General features: G+C 38.2%; 1 protein-coding gene across 6 annotated transcripts in view; it reads right to left on the bottom strand.

The window, feature by feature from the left end:
• rgs6 (regulator of G protein signaling 6) overlaps positions 1-27,249 on the bottom strand; it is an 82,831-nt gene that overhangs the window by 16,926 nt on the left and 38,656 nt on the right. For all 6 annotated transcript variants that reach the window (XR_004660463.1, XM_034900521.1, XM_034900523.1 and 3 more), the window contains 3 exons: positions 4,560-4,656; positions 1,689-1,739; positions 163-269 (listed from right to left, as the gene is read on the bottom strand). Coding sequence is in view for 5 of the 6 variants with exons in the window: in XM_034900521.1 (XP_034756412.1) it covers positions 163-269; positions 1,689-1,739; positions 4,560-4,656 (255 nt within the window). In the remaining variant the exon portion in view is untranslated. The remainder of the gene's footprint in view (positions 1-162; positions 270-1,688; positions 1,740-4,559; positions 4,657-27,249) is intronic.

Below are 27,249 nucleotides of genomic sequence, written 5' to 3'. Positions count from 1 at the left end.
ACTGTTGAGTAACTTCGAGCACCTAATTCACTTGGTTGCACGCTGAGTTTCAGTCTGGAACTATTTAAATCTAAAGTAAATATGATCTATTGATATACTTCTCCACAACTTGTGTAGCCTCCTCTGTGTCTTTGTTATCACTTGACTGACACTCCTGCTCACCTGAAAGCGATAGAAAGTGCCGTCGTCTTTGAGGGAGAGGACGTGGTCTGAGATAGGGAAGAAGTACCCCTGAGCTGCGATGAGACTTCCAATGTGCATGGCCTCAGCTGTAACAGGAAGAGAACAAGTAGTACTCATTACAGCTACGGTATAGGATTCAGCCTGAAGATGGTTTGATTGGGGTCGGGTGTACAAGGATGACTCAATGATTGACTCAGTGTCCGGGCTGTGGGCTTCTGCACCAACAATAAACAGTTCTCCCCCCACCAAGCCTCAGGTCAGGTCATCTAAACAACATAGCCACAGCAAAATCTAGCTAGTCTTATTGCTATAACTCTAGTTTCTTTTTTCCTGCTCAGTCTGTGTTGTTGTTGAAGTATTAACTTGTGAAGCTTAAAGCTACAGTGCGTAGTTTCTGTCGCCCCCATGAAGTATTTTAAGTAATAAAGAGATATTTGTGTGGAGCTGATAGTCTTAATTAACTTTGTAGCAACTCATTTGGCAATGGCTTAAATGTAACAGACGCTTATTAATATCTACAAGTTACGCACAACACATTAAATTTCCCATTAAAATGTTTGATTTCCGTTAGGGAAAGTCTAAGTGCATGTGTCTAGATCTTCTATTTATTTCAAACACACCCACATTTATGCTTCTGAAAGACCTGCAGTGTTTACCACACTCTGTGTCTGACCTTTCATAAACTGGACTGCTGTGCTGCAGTAGTGAAAGAAGTATTCAGATCCTTTACTTAAGACTAGAAGTACTAATTCCACACTGTACAAACATTATAAGTAAAAGTCCAGCATTGACAATGTTACTTAAAAAAAGTATGTAAGTATCATCAGGAAAATGTATTTAAACTTATTGCAGAAAATCCTCACATTTAAGAAACTGGAAACAATCAAAACAATCCTGTCAACCAACTAAGCTACTCTTTTCAGCTGTAAGTGTAGGCCTGAATATTGTTGGGTAGTTTAATTTATAATAAAACATTGTATTTCTTGTGTGCAAAATTGTTAAATTGTAAATTAACTAAAGCTGTTAAATTAATTTAGTGGAGTAAAAAGAACAAGATTAATGTTTTAAATGTAATGAGTACAAGGAGAAAATGGCATGAAAAGAAAAGAGAAAAGTAAAGTACAACTACCTTAAATTTGTAATTGAACAGGACTTAAGTAAATGTACTACGTTCCATCCCACCACTGCTGTGCTGTTATCTAGCTGCCATGTAAGATAAATACATCCCTGTATTTTATATTTTTGCACGGTAACACTACTTCGGAGTACATTTGGCATTAACAAAACTCATGCTTTCACATTATTGGTAGTTTGTGGCTGTAATAATCTAAACTGGAAAACGTTGCACGCTGTAAGTTTTTGTGCATACTTATTACAGCGTTGGTATTTCCTTTAGTAAATAAAACTCTCTAGTTTGAACAAGATGTGTGTTGTCATAGGAGGGTGGTGATTTTAAGAAAGAAGTCATTATGTTCAGCAGTCTGATATGTTTTGTCAAAATTTACCTGGATCCTCAATGAAAAGGTTCTTCATCAGCCACTGCACAATATCTGTACCTGAAACAGGCCAGACAAAAAAAAGAGACTGACTGTTACACAGTGCATGGTCCCACATCTGTAGAGATTTAGAGTACGATTTAAGAAATAGAAGAAGATGGGGTATAAAGTGAGAAGCAATAGAAAAGAAATAAAACGTTTTTTATCCCTTCTCCTTTGAGTCATTTTTGGGGGCTAAAAGAAAAAAGTTTTTCCCCATTACTTTAAAACTCCAATTATAATTAGGAGTAATGGAGGACAAGTTTGGCTTTATACTAAAAGACACATGTGCAAGCTTAATTAAATAATTTCTACACAAGAGTTCTTTTCATTACTTCATCTCAAGAAGTCGTCTTGAAGTAAAAAAATGAATAAGGTCTCAAACTGCTCAAGTTTAAAATGATCTCAGCCCACTGGCACTTGGAAGAGCAACATTTAGAGCATTTACATTATTCTGTGATAATTTATGATAGGTAAAAATACTAAAACGTTAGAGATAGAGAATCATCACATCTTTGCTTCTGCTTTCTCTGAGTCCCGAGGGACGTGGTGTTTAATTCTTCATCATTCATTAGTTTCCCTTGCCTTTAGCACTCAGCTGCAAACACTCTGCACATCCATCCGCTGCTGTAGTAATTGTGTTTATTGATATAGACTGCTTATGGCATATTGTGGTAATGCATTTTCCACAAGGTCTGAGAGAGAAAAAAAGGAGACCGTTAATAGCTTTTCTTTGCTTCCATCATTAGTTTGGGGTGTGTCAGAGCCTCCCACTGTGACTCCAGACTTTTAAAGTGATTATCAATTGAAGCAAGAACAGCCAGCAGGCAGGGTGGCTGACTTCAATCCCCACATGACAGGTACAACTGGCTACTATTTTTTTATTTTTCTACTTTAAGTGTGTGTGCATGTTCCCCTTGTAATTCACAACAATGCAGTACCACATATTGACACCTACAGCTCCAGCTCTACTGAAGCAGTTGGAGGTTGATTGCCTTGCTTAAGGGTACCTTGACAGTACTGTAGGAGGACAGCATTACTCATTCCCCTTCCACACTCATACTTTCTTTTGAAAACATTTAATAATATGTTGTCCTCCCACTTTCCCTCCAGCTATTCAGTTATTCTCCAGTTAGCCACTGCTGAAGAAGCAGAGCAGCAGCATTAACAGAACTAGCAACAATATATGTATTATATATCTATATCTGTGTATATTTATAGATAGATATTAGCTTGTGCCTTAGCTGGAGGTCTGGCTTCTAGTGTTCCAACACTATTGTCATCACTATTCGCGGCCATTATTGGCCTCTTTGCACAACCCAAAACAGAAAGCTGTAAATTGACATCAGTCCTGGGATTGTTGAAATTTACAAACAGATCATGCAACGTGCTTTATATTACAAGTCCATAATTTTGGAATCCTTTTCTTCAAGTTTCTTGAAAAGCACTGTGTCCATTGGTACAAATCATAGGGAAAATAAGAAATTACAAGAAAGACATTGCGTTGAACCTATAAGTAAATATGAGATCAGTATCCATTTATTACTATACACTTTATGTGTAGAATTGTGAGTTTGACTTTACACATTTCTTTTTTTTGACTGTTCAGCTGACCGTGTTTCAAACGAACATGATCTCTATTTTCCTGATAATTTGTACCAAATAGCAAATGTAACTTTTGGGATGAGACTTTCTTGACCAGAATAACACTATAAAGTGATTGACATGTCAGTATAGAAAAAGTGCAAATTAAATAACTAATGCATATTTTAACAACCTATGTTTACGTTCTTCTGACAGACCTCTACTGTCGTGGTCCAAGACAAAAAAGACTGTTCTCTCTGGGGAGCAGAGGCCGATGTAGTGTGATGTAATTATGATGGCAGCAGAAACCTTTTAGTGAGAATTTGAGGAAAACTGTGTCAACAAAGTGTGTTAACATTGTTTAAAGTGATGGTTTGAGTAATTTTACCCTTGAGTCCTTTGCACCATGACCTTGAGCCAAACAATAATAATAATAATAAAAATAATCTTTATTTGTAGAGAACTTTTCAAAAACAAGTTACAAAGTGCTTTAACAAGTGTAAAGAGAATAACACCCAAGAGACAATAATACAAAAAGATAAAAGCATGAAAACATTGAAAAAACTAAAATACAGATAAATATAAAATTTGTAAAATACTATAAAATAAAAGGGACAAAATGAAGTCAAATAAGATTGGGAAAGGCTCTCCTATATAAGTATGTTTTAAGAAAGGACTTAAAAGAGTTCACTGACTGAGCTGACCTCTTTTACTCGGACAGGCTGTTCCAGAGCCTCAGGGCCCTGACAGCGTTTGGTATACAGTATTTGGTAAAAGTTTGATTTCAAGTTTGGTATCATTTCGGTCCTTGTTAGTGGTAATTTACACAGTTGACAAACTGTCAACTGGTTGGTTCCATTAGCGCCTGCATGAAGGTAATCAGCTGATAAAGCTAACTCGCCCAATGTTTGACCCAGGTGAAAAAAGTTTCTGAAGGTTGTTTGGCTCGAGGTCATGGTGCAACAGACCCTAGGGTAAAATTACTCCGACCCATCACTTTAAGTAGTTTTAAGTCAAACCAAACCTTGACAACAGACATGGCCGATCAGAAAATATTGACAAAGAAAATACAGTTTGTAGTTTAGGGTTGAGGACTTGTTGTTTGAGATATATTTAATCACCTAATTTAATTTAATTCAGGGGAAAGAAGGTAGCTCTGAATAACCTACCCTGGTAACAACTTTGACTCACTTTTACCAGTGTATATTTGTACACTGCAGGTTTCGCCAGTCTTTGACATCTCACTCTACTTCTTACCCGTTACTACACTGGGGATTTTGGTCATGAAACTTTTGACAGTTCTGATGGGCACACCCTCTGTCTCATCCTGGATGCGAGTGATAATGTCTTCAATCTGCAGAGGAAGGCAGCCAAAGAGGAAAGAAAGAGGGACAGAGACAGGAAGGGAAAAGAAGATAAAATAGGGTCAAGATTGAAATATGCATATTGTGACCATTTAAAAAAAAAAAAAATCATAAAATGTGTTCTTATATTATGGTAAAAAATATTTTTACCATCCAACTTAAGGGAGAAGATTCGGGTTCAGCTCACTTCACTTAAATTAATGATGACCACACATTCACAAGCTGATCCTTTCAAAGAAGCTGCTTGGGAAATTACTCACTTCAGCCCAGCATAAGCTGGTTGGTTTAAGAAAGAGAAAGAGGGTGCTATTTTTAAGCACAAACTTACACAAAGCTTTTCCTGGTGTACCAAGGCATTTGATTAATTCAAACATGAAATGCTAATGTAACATTGCAACAAACATGCTAAGAAATGCTTATGCTGCACTAATGCCCAGCCCCAGCAAAAAACAAATGTATTATTAAGGAAGTAACAAACCTATTTCATAGGACCTTTAAACATGCAAAATGGAAAACATAATTAGACCCCTACATATTTTTAGTGTTCATAATATTTACAAAAGTTGCAGCAACAGCATAAAGTTGGAGGAAAATCTCATTTAATATGAGCAGGAGACGAGGTTCAGCAAGAACAGCATGTGCCTTTGGCCTATTATTCCAATTGTACAGATGTAAATGAAACACACATATTGCCCACTTTGCACTGTAGTAGTCAGATCTGTTGTTTTGTTTGCAATGTTGACACCCCCTCTCTGCACAGCTGCTTTATGTTTGTGTCAGAGAGTGGGATGTGAGAAGTTGGTCGCTTTGGAGACAGCTAACACAAAACTACCACACACCTCAGCAGGTATGCAAACTCAGAGCGAGAGCGATAGAAAGAGATAAAAAGAGGGAGAGACCAAAAGATAGAAGGAAAGAAAGAAAGAAAGAAACAAGGAAAGAGAAAAAGATCACATTAAAGAAGTGTCAAAGAAAAAACAGTACCAAAGACACCACTCACACACTCACAGTCATGCTTGCACAGAAAAGACAAATCATGTACTTCCTGTGCTCCCTATACATGCAGTGTACTGCACATTTGTTCTCATGCTGTGTGCATTTTTCTGACCCTTTTAGCTTTTCACTATATTTATGAGCTAGCTGTCAGTGGAGTGCAATTCTCGCAGGCACCCACGCTGGGTCAAAGCTTACATGCCTACTTCAACAACAGACACAGACTTAATGCTTTTAAAATATCCCAACTTGTTGTACATTCTAGTCTAAATCTTTCTAGATTTCTTTGACAGACAGACTGCTGTGCTGGTGTCATTTTCCCCTCACACTGTATCCTGTATAAAATGTTCCATACTAGAATACAAAATAGTATCTTATTCTGCTTGCTTTGTCTTTAGAATATGATAATTTGAATAAGAATGCGATTATTAACGGTAGAGGAAACTTGAGGCGGAAATGTGAGGTGTTTCCTGTGTGAGGCATTACATCTGCTACAAACAAGAAATGTAGCTGCGTCAAAAGAACCAAAGGAGCAAAATAATTGTGTTAGTTTTGGCCTGTGTATTTTGCATAGCATAGCTGGTTGAATGTGTTCCTTTATCTGCTCACTAACTCCTACAGCATGACCATAGGTATCATCAGGTTTCTCGTAAACATCACGTTTTCTTGGTTGGGTTGGTTTACTGATAACGGTCTAATATTTTTATGACTTACATTTTTACAACATACTAGACCTTTTCCATTGTTGTTCCTGGTATTTTCCAGTCCACCATCCCTTACCAGGATGGACAGAGAGGTAACCTTGGAGATTATAGGTATAGTAAGCAATATCTAAAATTACTGTTTAACTTCAGTTTTGGACAGAGCAAGACTCATACGTTCCCTCCGCTTCTTTATCCTCAGCCGGCACTATAGCTTTAACAGGTATAAGTAAAGGTACTAATCTTCCTTAAAGAAAAACGAGTAAGCTAGTAGGAAGTTTTCCAAAATGTTGAAGTATTTAATTAATTGAGTCTGGGGTAGGTGGTGGCAGAATGAACACTTCAGCACAGCTAAGTGCATTGCTCAGGGACAAAATTGCAGATAATATTAAAGAACAGAAAAGCTCAAGAAGCACATCTTATTCACTTCTCAATACAAGATGTTCCCAGCCAAGATTCAAACTGACAAGCCTGCTTTTAACTCTCTTGCCATCCATCTGCTGTCACCCCGTTTCTCTCTCTTGTGAACGAAACAGATCCTGGCTGTCTGCCAAAAGCAAGGGCACAGGTAGCTTCAGGCTACTCATCCAAATCAATATAATAATACAATTCTAACAAGACCTTGATGGTCTGTGGAGACAACTGCTCAAAATACTATAAAGGCTTCCGCTGTCATGAACATTTCACCTCTTCTGTCCCATCAATCAAACTGGGCATTCATTGCAGGCTTATTACAGCCATTAAACCCGGAATTTTAGGAAAAGATGCAAAAATCACCACCTGTATGCCAGATCACAAAATGCTATTTTCTAATCCGCAAAAAAAGTAGGAACATTGAAATGCATTAGGGGATGTCTCCCTTTTACAGTACATAGATAGAACCAGTTGAGTCTTAGTTGCATTAGATCAGTCACAGTCATACGTACAAAACAGACTGCTTTAAAAAATCCTTTGTTTGAGTATTAGTCCAACTAGTAAGCATCATTCTTGACAGCCACTACGGTTGAACAAAAATAGGAAACTCAATCCAAGAAGAAAATATCACTGGTATCAGCTCGTCATTACAAAATCACACAAGTAACAATCATTAAGCAGGAACTGAGAGATCAATTTAACGTTACACACGGTACCTGTTGTATTTATCTTTCCCTGTTTTAGGGTGTGTGTGCCTGTTAGGTTGTGTCTGTGTCTGGGCTTTAAATGCAGCCCAGTGGGAACAAATATAACTGCGAGCCACTACAGTTAATACCCTGTAGGGCAGTAGGCCATCTGATTACACTTTTATTAGCCAAACCAAACTAATCACCAAACTAATATTAAAACAAGGTAAAGCTTCACCTTTAGAAACATATTGAAGCTATTGGCTGGTGAAGGAAGTATTTAGAAAAAATAATACAATGAAGATCAAATATTCCATTACAGAAACATTACTAGAAATGAGCGAGGAATAAAAGCAAGAATACCTATTTTGCAGAATAATCCCTTTGTAAGTGTTAAATTATTATATTATTGGATTATAGCATTACTGATGCCTTAATATGTAAGCAACATTCTAAGGCTTAAGCTAGTCAAGCTAGTTTTGTACAATGTTGGGTAGTTAAACTTATAGAAATGCATCATATTTTGTTGAAATTCATGTGTTGGATATGCAAAATGTAAACGAATAAAGTAGGAACTATTCCAGTAAAATAAATATAGTGATTTAGAAAGTACTTTACTTCCTTTAAAATATAGAGCAGTAAAACTATAAGTGGCACCAAAAGGAAATTATCAGTACACTATTTTAATGTTTTTATTTGAGTACAGCAAATGTACTTAGTTATTTTCCAGCCCTGCATTTAGGTCCAGATTTTCCAAACCAGTAGGCAAAAGTATTCACTTTAAATGTTTTTATTTATTTTATTTTTTTATCACAGTGTGTACCTGTTATGTATTCCTTTATTTTCTCTATTCAACTGTTCTATTGCAGTTTTGTGCTGCTGTAACAACTATGTTTCTCCTCTGCGGATCAATAAAGATTTATCCTATCTTGAGTAGCAGTTGAATATAGTCACCTCAGCCTGAATTTGATGCTGCTGTAAAGAAGATTTCAATTGTTGTTGGCTGGGTACAACTACTGTAGTCTGAACATTTATTTAACCTAAAATATAGTGGCCAATAAAAGAACAGTTACATAAGAGGTCTTTTTGAATGCAAGTGGGCTAAAACATCCTGAGTCAGCCATGCAGACCCATGGTAAAAGGCCACAAAAACTCTCAACTGAAACCAAAAACTGGCATGCACATCCCAAATACACGCAGAGGAGGCCAACTAAAGAACAATAAAAAAATCAAACCCTATGAATTCTTGACCATGAAACAGCTGCAATTACTCTTCCTTTAAGATAATTCTAAGGGAGATTGACAAGGGAGATTGACAAGGCAATCACTGTGGCTAAATAAAGAAACAGGAATACATGCTGCTGAGAGAGAAAATGTCAGCCATGGCCCTGAGGTTATCGCGCAGAGATACCTGGGTAACACATTTTGAGAGAAAAGAAGAAAATTACCTCGTCTGAGCCATGCCGCTCCAAATCTTCCACACAGTGACAGTTTAACAAGGTGCCAGATCAATAACAGGCTGGCTTAAGGCCAGCTAGAGAACAAGTAGATGGATGATTAGCACTGAAGTCAACAATCCAGGGGTTGAATATTCAAGCTGTTTAGTTTACCTCGGCTTTGAGGGTGAGACATAAACATCTTAGAGACATGGGTTGTCACTCTTTTGTCAAACACAACGCCATACAGGATAATTTTCCCAATAATGCATTGATGCTTCAAATGGTGGTTCCAAGGGGGGAGAAAGAATGACTGAATTGAGTATTCTTATGTTTATCATTACGCATTAGTTAGTCTTATAGGGAACAAACATAGGGTGGTGGAGGTGGTATGTAACATTGTTACTTGATTTATTTTGTATCACTAAAGTCACATTTGGCCCTTTAAAAATAACCACATCATGTTAAGCATTTACTTACACTGTTCAACTGGTCCATTGTAAGCCTCAAACATTGAATTATGTCTATTTTTCACTAGCTGTATGATTTGATATTGGGTGTGTAATTCATGTGCTGATGTTCATATTTTATAATCCTCAGAGAGAAAGTTCAAATAGAACTATGAAGAGTACATATAGCAGCGCTCTCCATGAACTGATTAATTTAGATTTCTGGGAAAGGAAAAGGATGTGATCAGACCAGTCGCTGATTTAACTCCTTCCAGAGATGCTTTAGCACATCTGCATATTGCCTTCACAAGATCCTTCACAATCAAATGCTGAGACGCTGCACTGATTGGAACATGTTCCTCTGTGATTTAAGTGGCATTTGCATTATTGAAAAAGAACACTTGGACAGAAAGTCAAGTGACAACAAAAGGAAAAGGAGATGGGAGAACTTACTGATGCCACCAAACAGACACAATTCTTTAAATTATAATATTAACTATTAATGTCATGCACATATTTAAAAAGGCTGAGCTTAAAATATATACAACGTGCTCAGATCCAGATTCAGGGTTGTGTATGTAATGAAATGAGATGCTGCAGGTACATAGACTCTAAACTCTTCTGAAAAGCTTTGGGCAAAAGCCAAATTGTAAGCTTGTGGTACAGTTGAAACAATTTGTAAAACAAATATAGAATTAGTGAAAAGAAAATATGTTTGTGAAATAGTATTACGTCTAAATTGTTTTCTGAGGTGGAGGCAGTGCAGACAGGATCTCCGGTCAACTTACTGATACGAGTTTAAGTATATTGATTGTGGCAAACACTGACTTCCTGCCAGCTCCATGGATTTTTGCAAGCTAACCTCTGAACTTTTGGTTAAGCAAGGTTAGATTGTATCTATAGCAATGACTGATATGTCATTATAGCCACACTATACCATTAAGATCTTTAATAACAAATGTGTCTAAATGATGCTTATTAGATTCCATCTAAATATGGTTAAAGTAGCCAAATGATTTAATTACAGATCCAGTTAAGGAAACCAAATGTCTCAATTTGTGGGCTTAAATAGATCCAAAGAAGCTCTGCATTTAGGTGAATCCCATACACATATTCTTCCTTTACTGTAGCATGTTTACTTCATAGCAATTTTATAATCTGACACAATGTCTGAGGAGACTCATTATCCACATGTCTGTGTCGGCCGGCATAGTGTGTTTTGTACCCACAAACATTTCTAAAACTAACTCACCCACATTTGACATCTCCCAAAAAATAACTTCATAACGATCCCTTGAAGTGGAAAGCAGCTTGCTTCATTAGTAGAAGCTCTAATACTATGGTGTTATAGGCAGATATGTTGTTGACACACAGGGTTGAACATCATGTTGCTGCCAGTTATCCAAGTAAATGTATTAGGTTTTTTTAAAAGGTGGCAGTTAAAGTGTCAATGCACAAAAAATTAAATGTTTGTTTTCAACTGGATATAAGAACTATACTTGCTGTATCTTGTGTTTATATGTATGGTTTCATAGTGTAGGATACTGTATGTGACAGCAGCTTAGAAAACATGTACGTAAACATTACCTTGGAAATTGTGTTGTCCTGCAACATTGCAAATAGAGGTTTAGCAAAGCAAGGCTACCATGGAAACCACGTCAGCACATCAAGATTCCACAACCTACTGCTGACATGAGCTCACACACACAGTCAAAAAATATGAGTCCTTAAATTCAGAAATGTATTACCCTGATCATCATAAATGTCATATTTGTGATCCTAATAATCCAACTCACTCTACACTGCTACTTTCATGAAAATGTATTTAAAGACATCTGTCAAATGTGAACATGAACGCCACCGCAAAAACATCATCAAAGACAACTACCAACTGGGGTGTTCGCTGTTGCTGGACAACATGAACGCATGAGCCAAGAGTCACTCCACAAGCCAAATTGTTCTTTTAGAGTGCCCAGTTAAATGAACCTTGAAATTATTATCGCTCATTTTGTGGGTGGCCACAAGGAGGTTCAAGCTCGACAGCAATGGTCGATGTTCAATCTACCCAAGATACACCCCTATGATTTACACAATAATCTTCAGTATATGGAGTTTGAAATTCACTGGTGTTGAAATCACTGGTGTTTTAACTTTAGGTTGATTTCATATTCACTGGTGTTTTAATGCAATTCTACTCTGGTGTTTTAGCTCTAGTCCAGTCAAAAACAATCACTAGTGTTTCAGTGATGGTTTGGTTCAATATTCTGAAGCCCTTGTTTGGTCCAGTATGAGTTGGTGTTGCAGTCCTGGTTTACTAGCGCAACACAGTTATTTGAACAATGCTGCAGAGTCAGACAGTGGTCGAGTTGAAGCATTATTCTCTGTAGTTGTACACCATGCTCTGTATGTTTAGACACAAACAGTGGAGTGAGTAGTGTATGGTACAGTATGTATAGACGCTTTGGTATGTGTAGGTCAATGTACACTGTATGTGTCATCTTGGGTAACTATTTCGTCATTCCTTTCAGTAAGGCACCTTTCCTCCCCTGCAGTACCTGAATGGTTCTGTAGAGCACATAAAAATCAGGTCATTTCAGGGATAACTCTCCTTTTTTTATTTCTGTCATCACCAAGTACTGTATTATAATATTTGTAATATAATATTCAGTATTTGCACCCTGAATCCTCTGAGAATAAAGGTCTGGGTTATTTTCCAAATTACATTTTAAGCAAAAGGATCATAACACTTCATGCAATGTCCTTGGGTATTGTAAGTAATCATGAATGCATATTAAAAGAACGTTATGTGCCCGCCATCATCATAGCCCCAGTGTAATTTAAGATCTTGTGATATGCTGGTTTTATAGAATTTGAAAACGTTACTGTATCAATCCAGCTAATGAATATTTTGTGTTGAACTCACACTAGACTAATATTGCTTTGTACAGAATAAAATAGTCTTTCATGGATAATGTTATTATCCATAAATAACATATGACTCCTTATTTTTGTAATATTGTCCAATAAACTTTGAAAAAGATCTTAGATTTAGAAAAAGGCCAGATTTCCCTAAAGCCTCTCAGTATTGCATACCATCGCTTTCTCATTTGTAAATCAATGAACTAAGACAATCTTGGTGGTAGAACATTTTAGTCCCTGAAGCTCAGAGAATAAGGAGCATTAATATGTACAAAAAATTATCTTTATGAAATAATTTACATTAATTCACTTCATGTGGGGGAATAACATAAAATCGTAAAGCAGACAAGGATAAACAAAGGATTCTGCAGTGTAATAATAAAAAGGTGATTTAGCAGTGACAAAAGCAAACAACCCTGCACTCAATTGATGAGATTTCTATGGACCAGACGTTTTTCGCTCCCATGCTTTGTTACACGTGATTTGTACACCAAATAACTAATATCTTTTCATAAAGATTAAAGAACAGCTAATAAATAGAGGATAGTGAAGAGGTTAGAGGTGGGCAATTTCTGAGTGAGTTCATATAAATGTAATTCAAAAGCCATGCTGGGAAATAATGTTGAAAGTGTTTTGATTGATGGTGAATGCACTGAGCTACAAGGAACAACACAGGAATTAAAGTCTGTATCTCACATAACACTGTATATTATTTTTCCCTATGTCATTTAGAACTATTAACAGCTTAAGAGTTTGAACTACTGAATGACTTCATTATTACTGCTTTAAATAGAAAGCAACTCAATTTATACATTAGGTATAGCAGATATTGCGCAAGGGTTGAGCTTTAATACTGCTGCCTGAGCTATCCAAGTTTTTACTCGGAATAGTAAAAACATTGTGTGGCCCAAGAAGGACTACCTTAGAAGCAACCACAGCAACTTTGTCCATCGAGATAGTATGTGTTTTTGAGCTACATCAGCTTTCACACAAAGAAGAATTGGATGTGGATGTCAGATAAGACCATCAGCTGCCATTTGGCTTATTTTCATCACCCAGCTAAGGTTGGTGTGCCAGAGAGGGTAGGCGGAGGTAACGCACGTAATTAAGTTGAATAATTGGTTCAAAGTCATCTTATAAGTTCTGAAAATATAAAACAAATATGTAAATATAAAACTGAGTTAAGTTCACTCAATTTGATGTTCAGTAAACTTAAATATTAGGTTGAATCAACAACTGTTCAGTCACACAGACAAAGTTATTGGTCTGTCCATACTGTCTATGTGCAAATCTCTTCATAAAGCAATTCAATGTAAAAGATGTGAGAAGAACTCCACTCTTTCGTCCATGCAAAAACGCATTACAGAGTTTATGTGAAACCAATATCAGGCTTGATTTGACTAAAGTTTAGGCTGCCTTGGAATGTCTTTACAGCCATGTAAGGATAGGAGTTTTTACAGTATGATCAGTAGATACAGTACAGTAGTAATGATCATGGACAAGTGAAAATTGTTTGAAAGACTTAAAAAATTATAGAAAAATTGCTAATATTTGTTTAGGGAGGAATGTATATAGCTTTAGTGTATCATGTATTCTTTTGTATTTCAATAATTTACCCCACAGGCTGTCCATGACTCCCTTTTCTCACACTGCATTTTATTTCCCTAACCTACATATCCTCAGTGAGCTCTTTGCTTTAAAAGGAAATATATCTACCCAAATTCTCATTAACATGAAGAGGCTAACTATGACAACCGTCTGTCAAAGTGTACAATCATAAGGTTCTGATAATTAATCTTCCCTTTGATGGAAATTATTAAATTCTGGGCACATGCAGTTCACAGAAAGGCAATTCAATAGGACTACTGTAATAAGAGGATTTGGGTAATCCCATATTTAATCTAATATCTAATGCAGGCTATAGCCAGCCTGGCAAAGGTCAAATTAGTTTCGTCAAAATTATTAGATGTAGTGCCAAAATGTATGTGTGAGGGCATCAGTATCACATTAACACACAGTATGTCTCACACACACACACACACACACCAAATGAATTGCCATTCACCCAGAGTGGGTGTAATGAATGTGAAGAGGGTGAAGCAGTCTGCCTGCAGTATACCAGTTTATGTCTGAAGGTCAGATCCGAAGGCTTTGTGACAGTGATGATAAGTCTTGCTGGTTTCAGCCCAGTGCACCTAGGCAGCAGGGTGATGTGGCTGGTAATGGAAGTGTAATGACAACAGGATGGCTTTAGCACAGCTGACTGCTGTTGCATCTCTGCCTGACGGCCGACGCTATCTCTGAGCAATTTACGAGGCCTGTCAGAATTCTCAACCACAAAATTAAAAAGTTATCTGATGTGTGCGTCTGACACAAATCATATTGTTTCTTCTACAACAAATAAATGAAAATGTTATCGGAAATGATACCTCAGTGGATAGAATGTACTTCAGGAGTACTCACCCATGTCTACTGTTTAACACAAGTGGCTGAATAAAATAGAAACGATGCGTCACGACTTCTATTCAAATATGTTTTGTGGGAAGATAAGTTTGATCTAGGTTAGAAGTTGTTGAAAAGCTTCTAAGCATTGTTTAACCATGCAGTGCCAATCTGCAGCCATGCTGCAGATCTGTGAGGATGAACTTAGGCACTTGATTGAATCTGCTAGTAGGTAATTTTCTCTGGTGCTCGATGATAACATTATACATGCGAATAATGAGTGAGAAGCTTAACTTGTAGTAAAACTCTCAGAAAATGGCATACAAATACAACTAAGTACCGCCAAAAAGTAACCAGGACTTTCTTCCTTCCATCCAGCCATCCAACCATCCATGCATCCATCCAAAGTCAAAAAACTAAAATTATGCAACATATTCTTTCACTTTTTACTTGAAAAAGTGCAAAGACTGTTGTGCAGTAAGCAAAGGTGTCCAAAAGAATAAGAAAGACACATTTAGAAATACAGTAATCCGTCATGGCAGAACCAATCAATCAATCGGAAGTTTAGCCTATAGCAAAAAAAGATGAAAATCGTTCTTTTAAATCAGCTAAATGGTGTATGTAATTACACATTTAGTGTGAAGTATCTTATCTTTATGCCAAACAAAATCACATACATTTCAGTGTAAAGAAGCAATGCTTACTTAAACATAATTGAACATAAAAGGATGTTAGACAGAAGTGACTTTGGCGGCAGGAGGAGCAGGTGATTACAGCCTCAGCCTCTCTTCGTTTGGCATCGCATTCTGAACAGCCTGGGTATGGTTAACACCTTTGGGATGTGACACCAGCTGCAGTGAGGACAAGGTGCCCTGGGCAACATCGGTACAACAGGCTGTCTATCTGGCTGCAGAAAAATATTACCTGGATTTAAGCATGAAATGCCATTCTTTGTTACTTCCCACTTCCATCTGTTCCGCCTCATCAAAGAACATACGAATACAGAAAGGCTTGAAAAGAGCAAAGAGGAGGGGCACGTAGCGCGTCTGTCCAACCATTGGTGAAATATTACACAGTCTTCATACTATAGAGCTGCAACAGTTTAGCTACAAAGATGCTGCAACTAATAAGTAACATAAGAGGTTTAGTGGTATTTCACTCAGTATTGCATATGCATACATGTTAGTGGTAGTTTGATGTCTAGAAATACTGTAAAGCAGGGAAAGGAACTTTATTGCCACAGGAAATGTGTCCCTGTCGGAGTCCCAGAATGACAAACTGCTGATTTCAAGTGTCAAGGTATATTTTTAGCAGCTCCTCAGGGAGCGCCTTTCTTAGTTGTTTTTTGTATGCTGAAAATAATTCTCATCTCATTGTTGGGAGATGAGGGCTGGTATGGGGGGCTGCTTCAAGACTGTGACTTTGGCTAATTTTTTAAAAATTGTCTTAGTTTACTGAAGGACATCACCAATCACCAACTGGAGTGTAAGTGAATAAAACTGATGTTCTGTGGTTATTTTCTTCAACCCCGTTTTCAACAAATTGAACCCCCTATCACACTGTAAAGGAATTAAATGTAATGCAATTCTAATCTGTATAAAGTTCAACAGCTTCACATATTCTCTCACTTGTTTGTCATACATGTGTGTTTGTTATTACTATGTGATTTCTCAGATGCAGCCTCTATTGTTTCTGCCATATCAATTTTCTGCTGTTACTGACGCAAATCAAATGTCATTTAAGCATTAAATTCCCCACTGCCCTTCTCCCCTTCCACAAATGACTGCGGCCATCAACCTTATCTAGGACGTTGACGAGGCTGCATACTGTACAGATGGGAGGTCAAAGAGCTGTCTGTCTGCGGTTTAGAACAACCTGTAGCTGACAAAACTAAAGAGGACAGTGGATTTCAGGGTGAGATGTCATAACATGCCCAATACGTTGGGGCCAGATTAAAATTTCTAAAACTACCATACTTAAAAAATGCACCAATGTCATCTGCATTTCTGACTCAACATTTGTATCTGTTAAGACGAAGAGGAAATGATGAATTCCTGAGGCAGAAAAAGTTGAGAATTCAAAGTTTTCATGAAAACGTGATGATTGAGTTTTCTGTCTGGCAGAGAGCCAAGGGGCCACTGACAGCACAATGTGAACTGAGGCCAAACACTCCCTGGGCAATAATCAATCCAGTCCAGTTTTCATTGCTTCCAGCAAGGGACACCAACAGAGCTATCCTCGCGTCTCAAAGACAGACACATCCATACCTGGCAGAGTGTGAGTAATCATCACAGGAGGAGGCTGATTATTTTCCATTCTTTCTGCTCACTCATGGGAGTCCAGCCTACCTACAGAAAATGCCATTACTGTGATATCAAATAACAATTTATCCTATGTTTCCCTCATCAAGGTTATACAAGAGATACAAATTACCTTTTAATTACCGTTATCTCACCATTATCATTTTTATCATTATCGTCACAGCTGGCAATGAGTCCAGATGTTCCAGCGAGTTTTTGGTAGAGAAGCTCTAAGCTCAGTGTGTCCCTAATCAGCTGTCCTTTCTCAGGAATTAAATTCCTTTTTGATTATTGCAACCAACACACACAAAACAACACTGCCAGTGTCACACACCCAATGTTTTCAAATGCCTGTGGTTAACAATATTGGCAATTGCCATTTGAAAATTTCCTTTCAGGAATTTGAGCTGTGTGAAAAATAGTGAAAGTGCATTTGCAGAGACAAACACCACTTCAAACAAAAATCTAAAAATCTAATAAAATTGGCACCAAGAGGAAAAGGCACTTGGTATTTCCTTTTATAGATAAAACCTTGCCCATTTTAACTTCATTCTTAATGTGTCAGAGAAATCCATTAACCCACAATTTACTGCTGTCAGGATGAATAGGGACGGATATGTGGGTGTTTCTGGAACGGCACTCATTAAAATCTTTTTATCCTACCTAACATTTCAAGGATTCAACATAAAATGGCTCTCATGGAAGAATGTCAGGACTCTTTCGAAAGCTTTTGGGGATCTCATTAAAACTTTGAAGTCTGTAAGAACATTATCGGATAGAAAAGCATGTGTTTTGACAGGATTGCCCCATATCTCTTATTCCAACTGTCTACCTTAAGATGCAAGACTACATGTAGTGCTTCTGTTTTTCCTGTTGTAGGTATACATATGCTCATACGGTATTGGCCAAAGATATATAGTTACGTAGCTCTTAGCTTCCGTCATTAAAACTGATCTGCACAACAAACCATGCCATCAGTGTGTCTTTAGGGTTGCCAATGTTGGTCAGTCATTGTTCAACTTTGGTCTAGACTGAAATATCCATCCATCCTTCTTATTTGTCCGCCTATCCAGTATCAGGTTGCAGGGGCAGCAGCTCCAGCAGGGGACACCAAACTTCCAAAATTGAATGTAATACTGCACCCGCTGCACCAATTCTCCAACCAATCTCCCGCCCCATGGTCCCCTTACTCGAAACCCCAAGGTATTTAAACTCCTTCACTTGGGATAAGGACTCATTCTCTGTCTGAAGAAGGCACTCCAGTGGTTTTCTGCTGATAATCATGGTCTCAGATTTTTTTAAATATGCTACTAACTACTATTGAATGGATTGACATGCAATCCAATTGGAACCATGGATAGCCGTGGTTCAGATATCCATAGTTCCAAAGGGATGAATTCGAATGACCCTGGTGTTCCCCTGACTTTTTTTATTTAGAGCCACAAGCAGGTTGACATTTAAGTCAAAAGCAATAACTGTACATGGATTACTATGATAAAAGCTACACAAAACCGGAACCATGGCTGTGAGTTTTGCTCAGAATATTCACTAACTGATCATTTCACATCAGTGGGTGGCAGAGAGGAGTCAGGGACAGACAGCTGGGCTCTGTTCTGGAGGATGTAATGCAGATTGGGCATGATCAAAGCTCATTTGTAGGATTAAAGCGGGTATGTGTGGCAGTTGATGGCAATGACTCCAAATCCCCTTACCCTCACCCTGGTGAGCAGTTCATAGGTTGTTTCTGAGTGCGTTGAGGAGGCCCGGGCTCTGTCTGGGGATAAAGGCTCAGACTTCAAAAGCTCTACAGGAAAAACACTCTGGCTCTTTTTGTCTGTTCTTCCCTCTCATGTTTTGCCCCTGCAGCATCTCTTGTTCAGAGGCACTTGTCCAAGCACTAAAGAATATGCAAAATCAATTAGTGAAAATTGTAACGTTATAAGTATTAATCAGATAAATGAATGTACATATTAAAGACACTGGAGTAAAACAGCAGGTGTGAATCTGGTGTGAACACCTTGTTTATAGACACTAGACTCAGTTAGGTGTTGCCCATGGAACTTCAGCCTTGTCTTTACAGGCCTGTCCTTTAAAAATATATATTCCAAAATACTCTGCATATCTATGTGTCTTCTGTGTACAGGCTTTGATTTCTTTAAGTGCCAATTCTCTGCTCATCATTGTTCTAATGAACTGGTACAGCGAGGCGATTAGTGAGTCAGAGAAGATATTCTGTGTTTTTTTTTAATCGCACATTTTATTACCTTTGAGACGTCTGTTATTGATTTATGTTTTTTATGCAATCTCCTAACTAAATTAGTCTACATTTAGTAGTCTTCTTTTTACATGATTTAGATGTACATGGTTACATGATTCAGTTTAAAATACCCACACAGCAAGGATTTATAACATCTGAAACTAGTCTTACGTCATCAGATTTTTGCTGCACATGCATTGTTCAATAATTAATGTATGATAAGATGGGAAATAAACCACACTTGAAGCAGCCGCGCTAAGCCTACAACTGGCAGTTTATCCGTATGGTTTAGGGCTGAAAGTGAACAGGGGCAGGTGTGTTCTATTTTAATCTCCCTGCTTCTGCCCCACCCATTATCCCTCTGTTCTCCAAGTGGTCTCCGTGCAAAGTTTTTTGTTAGGTAATATGAAGACATAGGGGGAAGTGGACAAGGGCATGTGGAACCACTAATGAAACGCTGCATGAGAGTTAGGCTTGCTTTCTGCAATGACAATGTTAACATGCTGATGTTTGGAAGGAACAATGTTTACCATGCTCACAACCTTAGTATAGCATGTAAAATTCTAACATAGCTAATAATTATACCACAAAGGAGAAAGTTCAGCTGAGAATAAATTTCATTCCGTTTTGCAGGTATTTGGTCTTAAACTAAGTATTGGACAAACTGACATTTTTAGCAGGTGATCGTGCTAGATGAAAAGTCAGTGGGATTCATCCTCTGGCGACCAATAATATCAATACAAAATGTCATGGAAATCCATGTAATAGTTGAGATATTTTAGTCTAGACAAAAGCTGGAGAATTCGATAAAGCTATCCCTGGAGTGAAACTGCCAATGGGGCTCATCTACGTTACCTAAACAGGGCACTTATGCATCTTACCCCATAAGTCTGCCCTCTCCAAGTCACACAGCCCTTGAGGAAAGATTGGGATTCCTCTGGGCCATAGATCTGACTAGATGGGGAGCAATATATCAATGTTGCCGTCTACCGCCTCAGCACTTCAGCAGCTTATGCATTTCAACCAAGATCATCTGGTGCAGTCTATTTTTCAGACCAGAGGTGTGCTACCTCCAGCCATAATCAAACCAAGGTCATTACACACTCATCTGGCATGAAATACTAAACAGCCTCAAAACAGTCCCTGTTAATAACATTTATTAAAAGCTTTTCTATTACAGGTATGAAATGCTCCAGTGGTTTGTTGATGCCCTAGCCTTTCCACCAAAACAGAATGGACAGCTTTATTTGCCAAGGATGAGAGAAGCATGGAACAAATGAATCAAGAAACAATCCATTTATTGGTGTTAGTATTCAAGGTGCAACAACCACAGCACAGGTTTCCTCCAGCCCTGTGGAGAGACCATATTTCAGCCTTACACCGAGGAGTGTCATCGATTGCTGTGATGGCCCCCTGAGAGCTGCAGACCTGATAGATAATGGAGTAGCCAGACATCAATCCTCCACCCTTCTGTATTTTCCCAGAATCCAGGACAAGCCTATTTATCCTGGCCCCATCCCAGAGACTTATCCTTTTTTTGTGTCAGACCCAAGAGATGAATCTGCCAATTGTTTTTATCATTATGAAGATTGTAGGTTCACAGGTTGCCACTGCTTCTACGCCATTTCTGAGGGCCCTTAGGCGGGAGAGCATAAAAGTGCATGTGTCAACAAAGAATGACAGAGAAAACTGTCTGCAGAAGCAATGGCAAAGAAAGCATTCTGCAAATTTGCGAGTGGGGCTTGGGGAAGCCAGAGAGGAAGAGTATATCAGGGAGTGAAACAACTCCTCGTGAGGCTTTATATGGACTTGAAAATCACCAGACAAGAGGACACTGCCAAGTTTGAAACTTCTCCTATGTCCTGTTTTAAAGAGCAGCAGTTCAGACTGGAATATCACTATCTCAGCTTCAGTGAGGGCAAGTCAAGCACCTCGCCACTCAAACAGTGTTGGGCAAGTTACTTTTAAAAAGTATTAGTTACAGTTACTAGTTACTTCTCCCAAAAGCAACTAAAGTAGATACTCAGTTAAAAATTATTACAGTAAATCTTATTAACGGCGTTACTGCTACTGCCAAAAAATGCTATAAATATATAACTATAACTGAAGCTGTTTTATTTCATCAGATCTACTAGATCTTTGAGCCGAGAAGCAAAGACTTTTTTTCTCTCTTGGTTAGGGGGCCGTGCACGAGACAAGCGCATAAATGGTGACGATTGGCTGAGATTTAGTAAAATTTCATGGTAAGTCAATTAGATGTAGAGTTGGGCGGGTGTTCGATAGCACCCATGGTCGGACACATAACGAACAACACAAACAAGTCAGTCAACGAGAGACAGGTATACAGGTGTAGTGTTATGAAATGGGGGGGGGGGGGGGACTTTTCCTGCTACGGATTTCCCACCGTGTTCAGAAAACAAGGGAGACACTTTGTATCTCTCACTATGACTCTAGAGTCGCTACTCGCTCCGAAGCTAATCACTGTCACTCTCTCACTTCTCCCTCACTCTATCAAACACACACACACACACACAAATGCTGGCTTGACGCACATGCACATCAGCACAAAAGTATAAACATCAGGTCACTTACATTATTTGCACTACAAATGTATTTGTTATTTATTTTTGCTACAGTGCTCAACAAGCATAATTTAATTTTGCCCATTTGCGCCCTGTTGAGGGGCAACATACTGTATATCAACAGTATATCAACACCAAAACATCTATGTTGTTATTTGCATTGATCCACTAGAATCTACACACAGGGCATTTGATTGGAGGCTAGTCTCACTTTGTCCCACAGCAACATTAAAATAGTTTAGATATGTGTACATTGTTTCTTTTAGTAACGTATTGTATTAAGTGCCCATTTCATTATAATATTCAGATTTATCATAAATAATTGAACATGCACATGTGTTTTATGTTCTGTTAAAGATGGGTGGAGGTGGGGTCACATATGAGCCTTTAAAATGTACTTGAAGGTTTCTGAAGTAACTAGTTAATTTAATAATTTGTAAGTGAGTATCTAATTTAGTTACTTTTTGGAAGAAGTAACTAGTAACTGTAACTAATTACTTTTTTAAAGTAACTCGTCCAACACTGGTCATTACGAAATAAGCCAGCAAGTTTAAAGAGGATATGACAGAAGTGCTGAAAAATAAAAGTCTGTGATTGACATATTTACAGAATGAGGGTTGTCTAACCTTTCGCTCTTTCTGTCGCTCTCCCAAATAAAGTAGAAATTCCATAAAAACTCTTAATGCACATAGGGATTGGCTGGAATGTCAAGTGCAGTAGAGTAAATGAGGCTCCATTCATTTCTGCTCAGTCCGACTTGCGCAGTCAAGGAAAGTCATTTCTTTTCAGTGCAGCGTGGAGAGAGATAGCGGCATGCCATTACCAAGGCGCGCACGCACACGCGCACGCGCACGCGCACACACACACACACACACACACACACACACACACACACACACACACACACACACACACACACACACACACACACACACACACACACACACACACACACCATTTATTGCCATTTAAAGCACTTTCTGACAGCCTGAGCCGCAAAATAAAGGCGTGAATTTAAAAAATGTACTTGATTTGAAACAAAAATGATTGATGGACATGTGGAGGAGAAAGAAAGAATAACTAAAAAAAATCCTCTTAGTTCCTAGGCTCAGAAATTGAACAAAATATTGAACTCATCCCAGCAGATGGAGATGGATTTCACTTACTCTCCAAACTATCAATAATTTACTCTTGCGTGCAAAGACTCACATAGATGGGGAGAAAGCATGCATACTGTATGTGAACACCCATGCTTACAGTTGTTCATACAGTCATCTCAGTATTGTTTCAGCGGATTCCCTGACAATATGGATTGCGATTTTAAAAAGCTTACTATTCCTTTTTTGTGATCAAATGTTTATATTTATTCTACAAATTAAAAGAAAATTACAGACAATCCAAAACATACAAAGAGAAAAGACAGGAAGCGGGACACACAACAGAACGTAACAGAAAAAGTAACGTTACAAATAATACCTGCTGAAACAGACATACTCAAACACATACATATACAGAGACACAAACAGACAGACACTAGACAGGGGACCAATCACACATGCAAACAGAAGCAAACCGAAGTAAAGACTGTAACACAAATTCACCGCATAGATTTCAAAGACTCTGCAACGCTGAGCCAAGTGTCCAAATTCTGTCCTGGGACTTCATTAATGCGAGCCGTAGATAGTTCACACAACATCCAAAAACGAAAGGATCCATGTACGAACACAAAAGTCACGGGGTGGCTTCCAAGGGGTTGCAATCCTCTTAGCAGCTGTAAGCCAAGCAAACACAGCACTTTTTGAGCTTTAGAGAGATGGGAGGCTGACATTTCAATAAGAACCAAATTATTGACAGTTACAGGCACAGTAACATTAATTAAGGTGAAATTTTGGATGCACTATTGTTCAAGAACTGGCCAACAGGAGAACACTCCCAGAACATGTGAAGATGTGTACCTTGAGCTTTCATTGGGCAGAGCGTACATGAAGGGCTGTTAATCAATTTCAAGCGGTGTATTTTCACGGGGGTGAGATATGGCCCATGAATGAAATTGTAATAAATCTGCTGATTGTTTAGATTGCCAGATATTTCTGGGATGTTAGACCATACATTATGCCAGTCGAGATCAACACTCAGGTCTGGGCAATTGCGTACCCAGATCCTTTGTTTCCATTATGGAGCAGTTATCAGCTTCCCGCCGATCAGGAATGCAGTTTTATTGAATAATGGGGAAAATGTGTGCCTTTCAACACAAAGGACCTAAAACAATTTTTAAAATTGGGAACTGAAAGGCCACCATCCTCTCTCTTCCTCTGTAAAGTCTTAAGTCGCAGCCACTTGCCTTTCTAGATAAATTTAGATATAGCTGATTGTAAATCACGGCAGTAGCCAGCAGGAGAGCGGTAGCATAGAGCTCACAAAATGAATCCTGGGTAACACATTCATTTTAACCACTGAGACACGGGCCTGAATTGACAATGGGGAGATGTTGTTCAGAGAAACAGAATAGTCATACTTTACAGTCTGGTTTAAGCAGGGGAAAACCTCAATGCCTTAATATTTAAACTGCTTAACAATTGGGATGTTGGTAGAGATGGCTGAATTGTAGAGAGTCATTTTAAAGAAGTAGTGCTGACTTTGACCAGTTCATTTTAAAGCCTGATAAGCTTCCATACTCCTCTCATAAGGATAGAAGGTGAGGAGGGAGTTGAGGAAATTAAGGCTGTGTTGACATCCCTTGAGAATCCATCCTTTTCAATAGGAGTTAATCATGTCAAGGAGGAAAGGCCCAACTGTTCCCAAAAGGTTGCATAGAATTCAGGGGAAACCCCATCAAAGCTTGGTGATTTTCCTTTTTGCATATTCTGTACTGCCAAAGCATAATATTCCTAAACAAATGTAACTTCTCACACTACTGTTTGTCCTTCATACAACAGTTTAAACGCTCACAACCCTCCTTTGTATAATGAGCAGGGGGCCCATTACTCTGTGATGATATTTAAAGGTGTCAAAGTCATAAAGTAGAGCACTGGGGAGACCTCTTGTCACTTCTCAGGGCTGTTAAAGGCCATTGGGATTCGGCTAATGTCAGAAAACTGAACCTTTGGCACTGTTAGTGAGGCAATACACCACATACAGAGTAGTGACATCAACACAAAAATCACACTCTGATAAGACAACTAATGTTACATCTTGTTAAGTCATTAAAATGTCTTGCATTTAAAGTAAGGTGTTGTTACACAGCTTCTATGGATCAAATGTAAGAGTCTAAGTAATTTATTTTCTACTGCCAACCATTCCAAAATTCAAAATAGCATTTCAGCATGATATTGTCAAATGCTACACAGGGTAAAACTTAAATATTTCTCACATGGTGAGATTGTGTAAATCTTTTTCAGACAACAATTACAATCAGTGGTTCAATCCCACACCTGATTTCATATAATGGGAGGAGATCCATGGATGAGAGAGTGTTGCTGCTGAAAAACAGACTTTAGTAACTGAAAGCCATAGTTCTGCTGTCACGGCTGTTGCTGTACTACCTTGTGAAGAGTAAATATTTTCTGTGTGTTCAAGCTTATCTCTCACCCCTAATTGAAGCTGTAACTCTTCTTGAATTAGGCCAACAAAAACAAGCTCAATCTTTAGCAACCTGTCAATTTCTAGTATTTCTTAAATTTTGATGGCAGACAGTAGTTCGGACAAGAAGAGCAAGGATCAAGGAATCAAAATGATTGTTGGTTTCTTTGGCCGTTCACCCAAAATTCTTCTTCTGTCGAGTAGATTTTAAGACACAGTTTCTTACAGGGTAGATTGACTGAGCATACATGTTTTTCAAAAAGGTGTGTGTATCAATTATGTTCTGAGAAGACAATATTATTAATCAGAGAAAGGACAGGGACCAAAATGTATCCCTGCTGCACATGCTTAGTAATCAGCAGGAATATTGTAGCGGTGTTACTTTTCTGCTTGCTAAATAGCCTCTACTACATATACATGAGCTGTATAAATAATTAAATTAGACCCTGTATCTGTTTTTAAATAACTTAGTTTTATTCTTTTTGATGAGGTGCATGTTTTAACTGATAATCTGACCTATAACTGCATGTATATATTATAATAAATGTATTATTTATGTTCCATGTTTCAGGCCCGCACTAGGAAAAAATAAGTTTGGCGCCTTTGGCCGTTACAACCCTCTAGCAATGCTGAAAGCCATCTCCACTTTTATCCAGAGGGTCCATGTGAGTTGATTTATATCAATTAATAAGTTAATTTTCAAGTATTAGTGCTGTCAAATGATTAAAATACTTTGAGGACACAACAACAAAACACACAGATCACTTTGGTCTTGTCAATGGAACAATTTGGCAACTTTTAAAAAGTAAACTTTCCATTCAGAAACATACTGGCATCCCTTTCGGCGTCTCGCGCTCGCCATCCAATCAAAAGGTGACATCACACAAACACACATACAAAAAGTGTGTGCAGCGTGCCTGTTGTTTTGTTTCCGGTCTTGCTAGATCCGGTGTGGTGTTGTACTTTTTCTAACGTTACTAGTTGTTGCAACAGCATGTGAAAAAAACTACAACGTTTGCTAGGCCAAAAAGAACGTTAATCTTGGGTTAAAAAATTGACGCAGTTAAAATGGGTTTGCATTACCGCCTTTAATAACGACTTTAATGACAGCATTAATTAGAATTTGTCACATGGTTGCTAATAGAGGACAGCTCATTGAGGAAAAAAAGAAAAGGTTTGAGATTAGCAAAAACACTAATTGTAAATGTTGATTCGTCCAGAAGGGAGAAATACTTGACCTAAGCAAGATCAAGTCATTTTAATGCAATACATAAAAGTTGATGGTGTACTCCAAACTTTTACCAGTCTGCTGATTAGTAAGCAAATGTTACAGCCAGTGTGATACACAGGGAAGCACAGAGGCCACAAAGTCTGAAGGTGTTGTTTGGTCCTCTGGGTTAATTAAACTACTGAGAACTCCACATATGACTCTGTATCTTTGAAAAATGGCCCAGTCTCCACTGAGACTTAGTAGTCACACAAACATACATAAACACATACTGTGTGTATTCGTAGAGGTTGGTCTTTAGACAGTGAGCATTACAGCAGCATGCACACACAAGAAGCAATTAAACTAGGGTGGGGGCCATTAGAGGACAGATGCAGCAGTAGACCCAGAGAGATAACATACCATAACTGCATGCACAATATGATACTTGCTGCACCTTACAACACTCTACACACTCAGCCAGGATGTTGGGATGCTTTGGAAGTTGGGAGGCCCGGAAGCCTTTGACAGGGAAGGAGGAGGTTAAGTTCAATGTTGCAAAAAACAGGCACATTTCTAAAAGTTTAAAAAGCAAAGTGCAATAACATCTCACATTGA

This window comes from Etheostoma cragini, chromosome 18, assembly GCF_013103735.1.
Source record: "Etheostoma cragini isolate CJK2018 chromosome 18, CSU_Ecrag_1.0, whole genome shotgun sequence".
NCBI classification, from domain to species: Eukaryota; Metazoa; Chordata; class Actinopteri; order Perciformes; family Percidae; genus Etheostoma; species Etheostoma cragini.
Note: the sequence above shows the minus strand (reverse complement) of the source record. Positions and strands in the feature narration are given on the sequence as shown.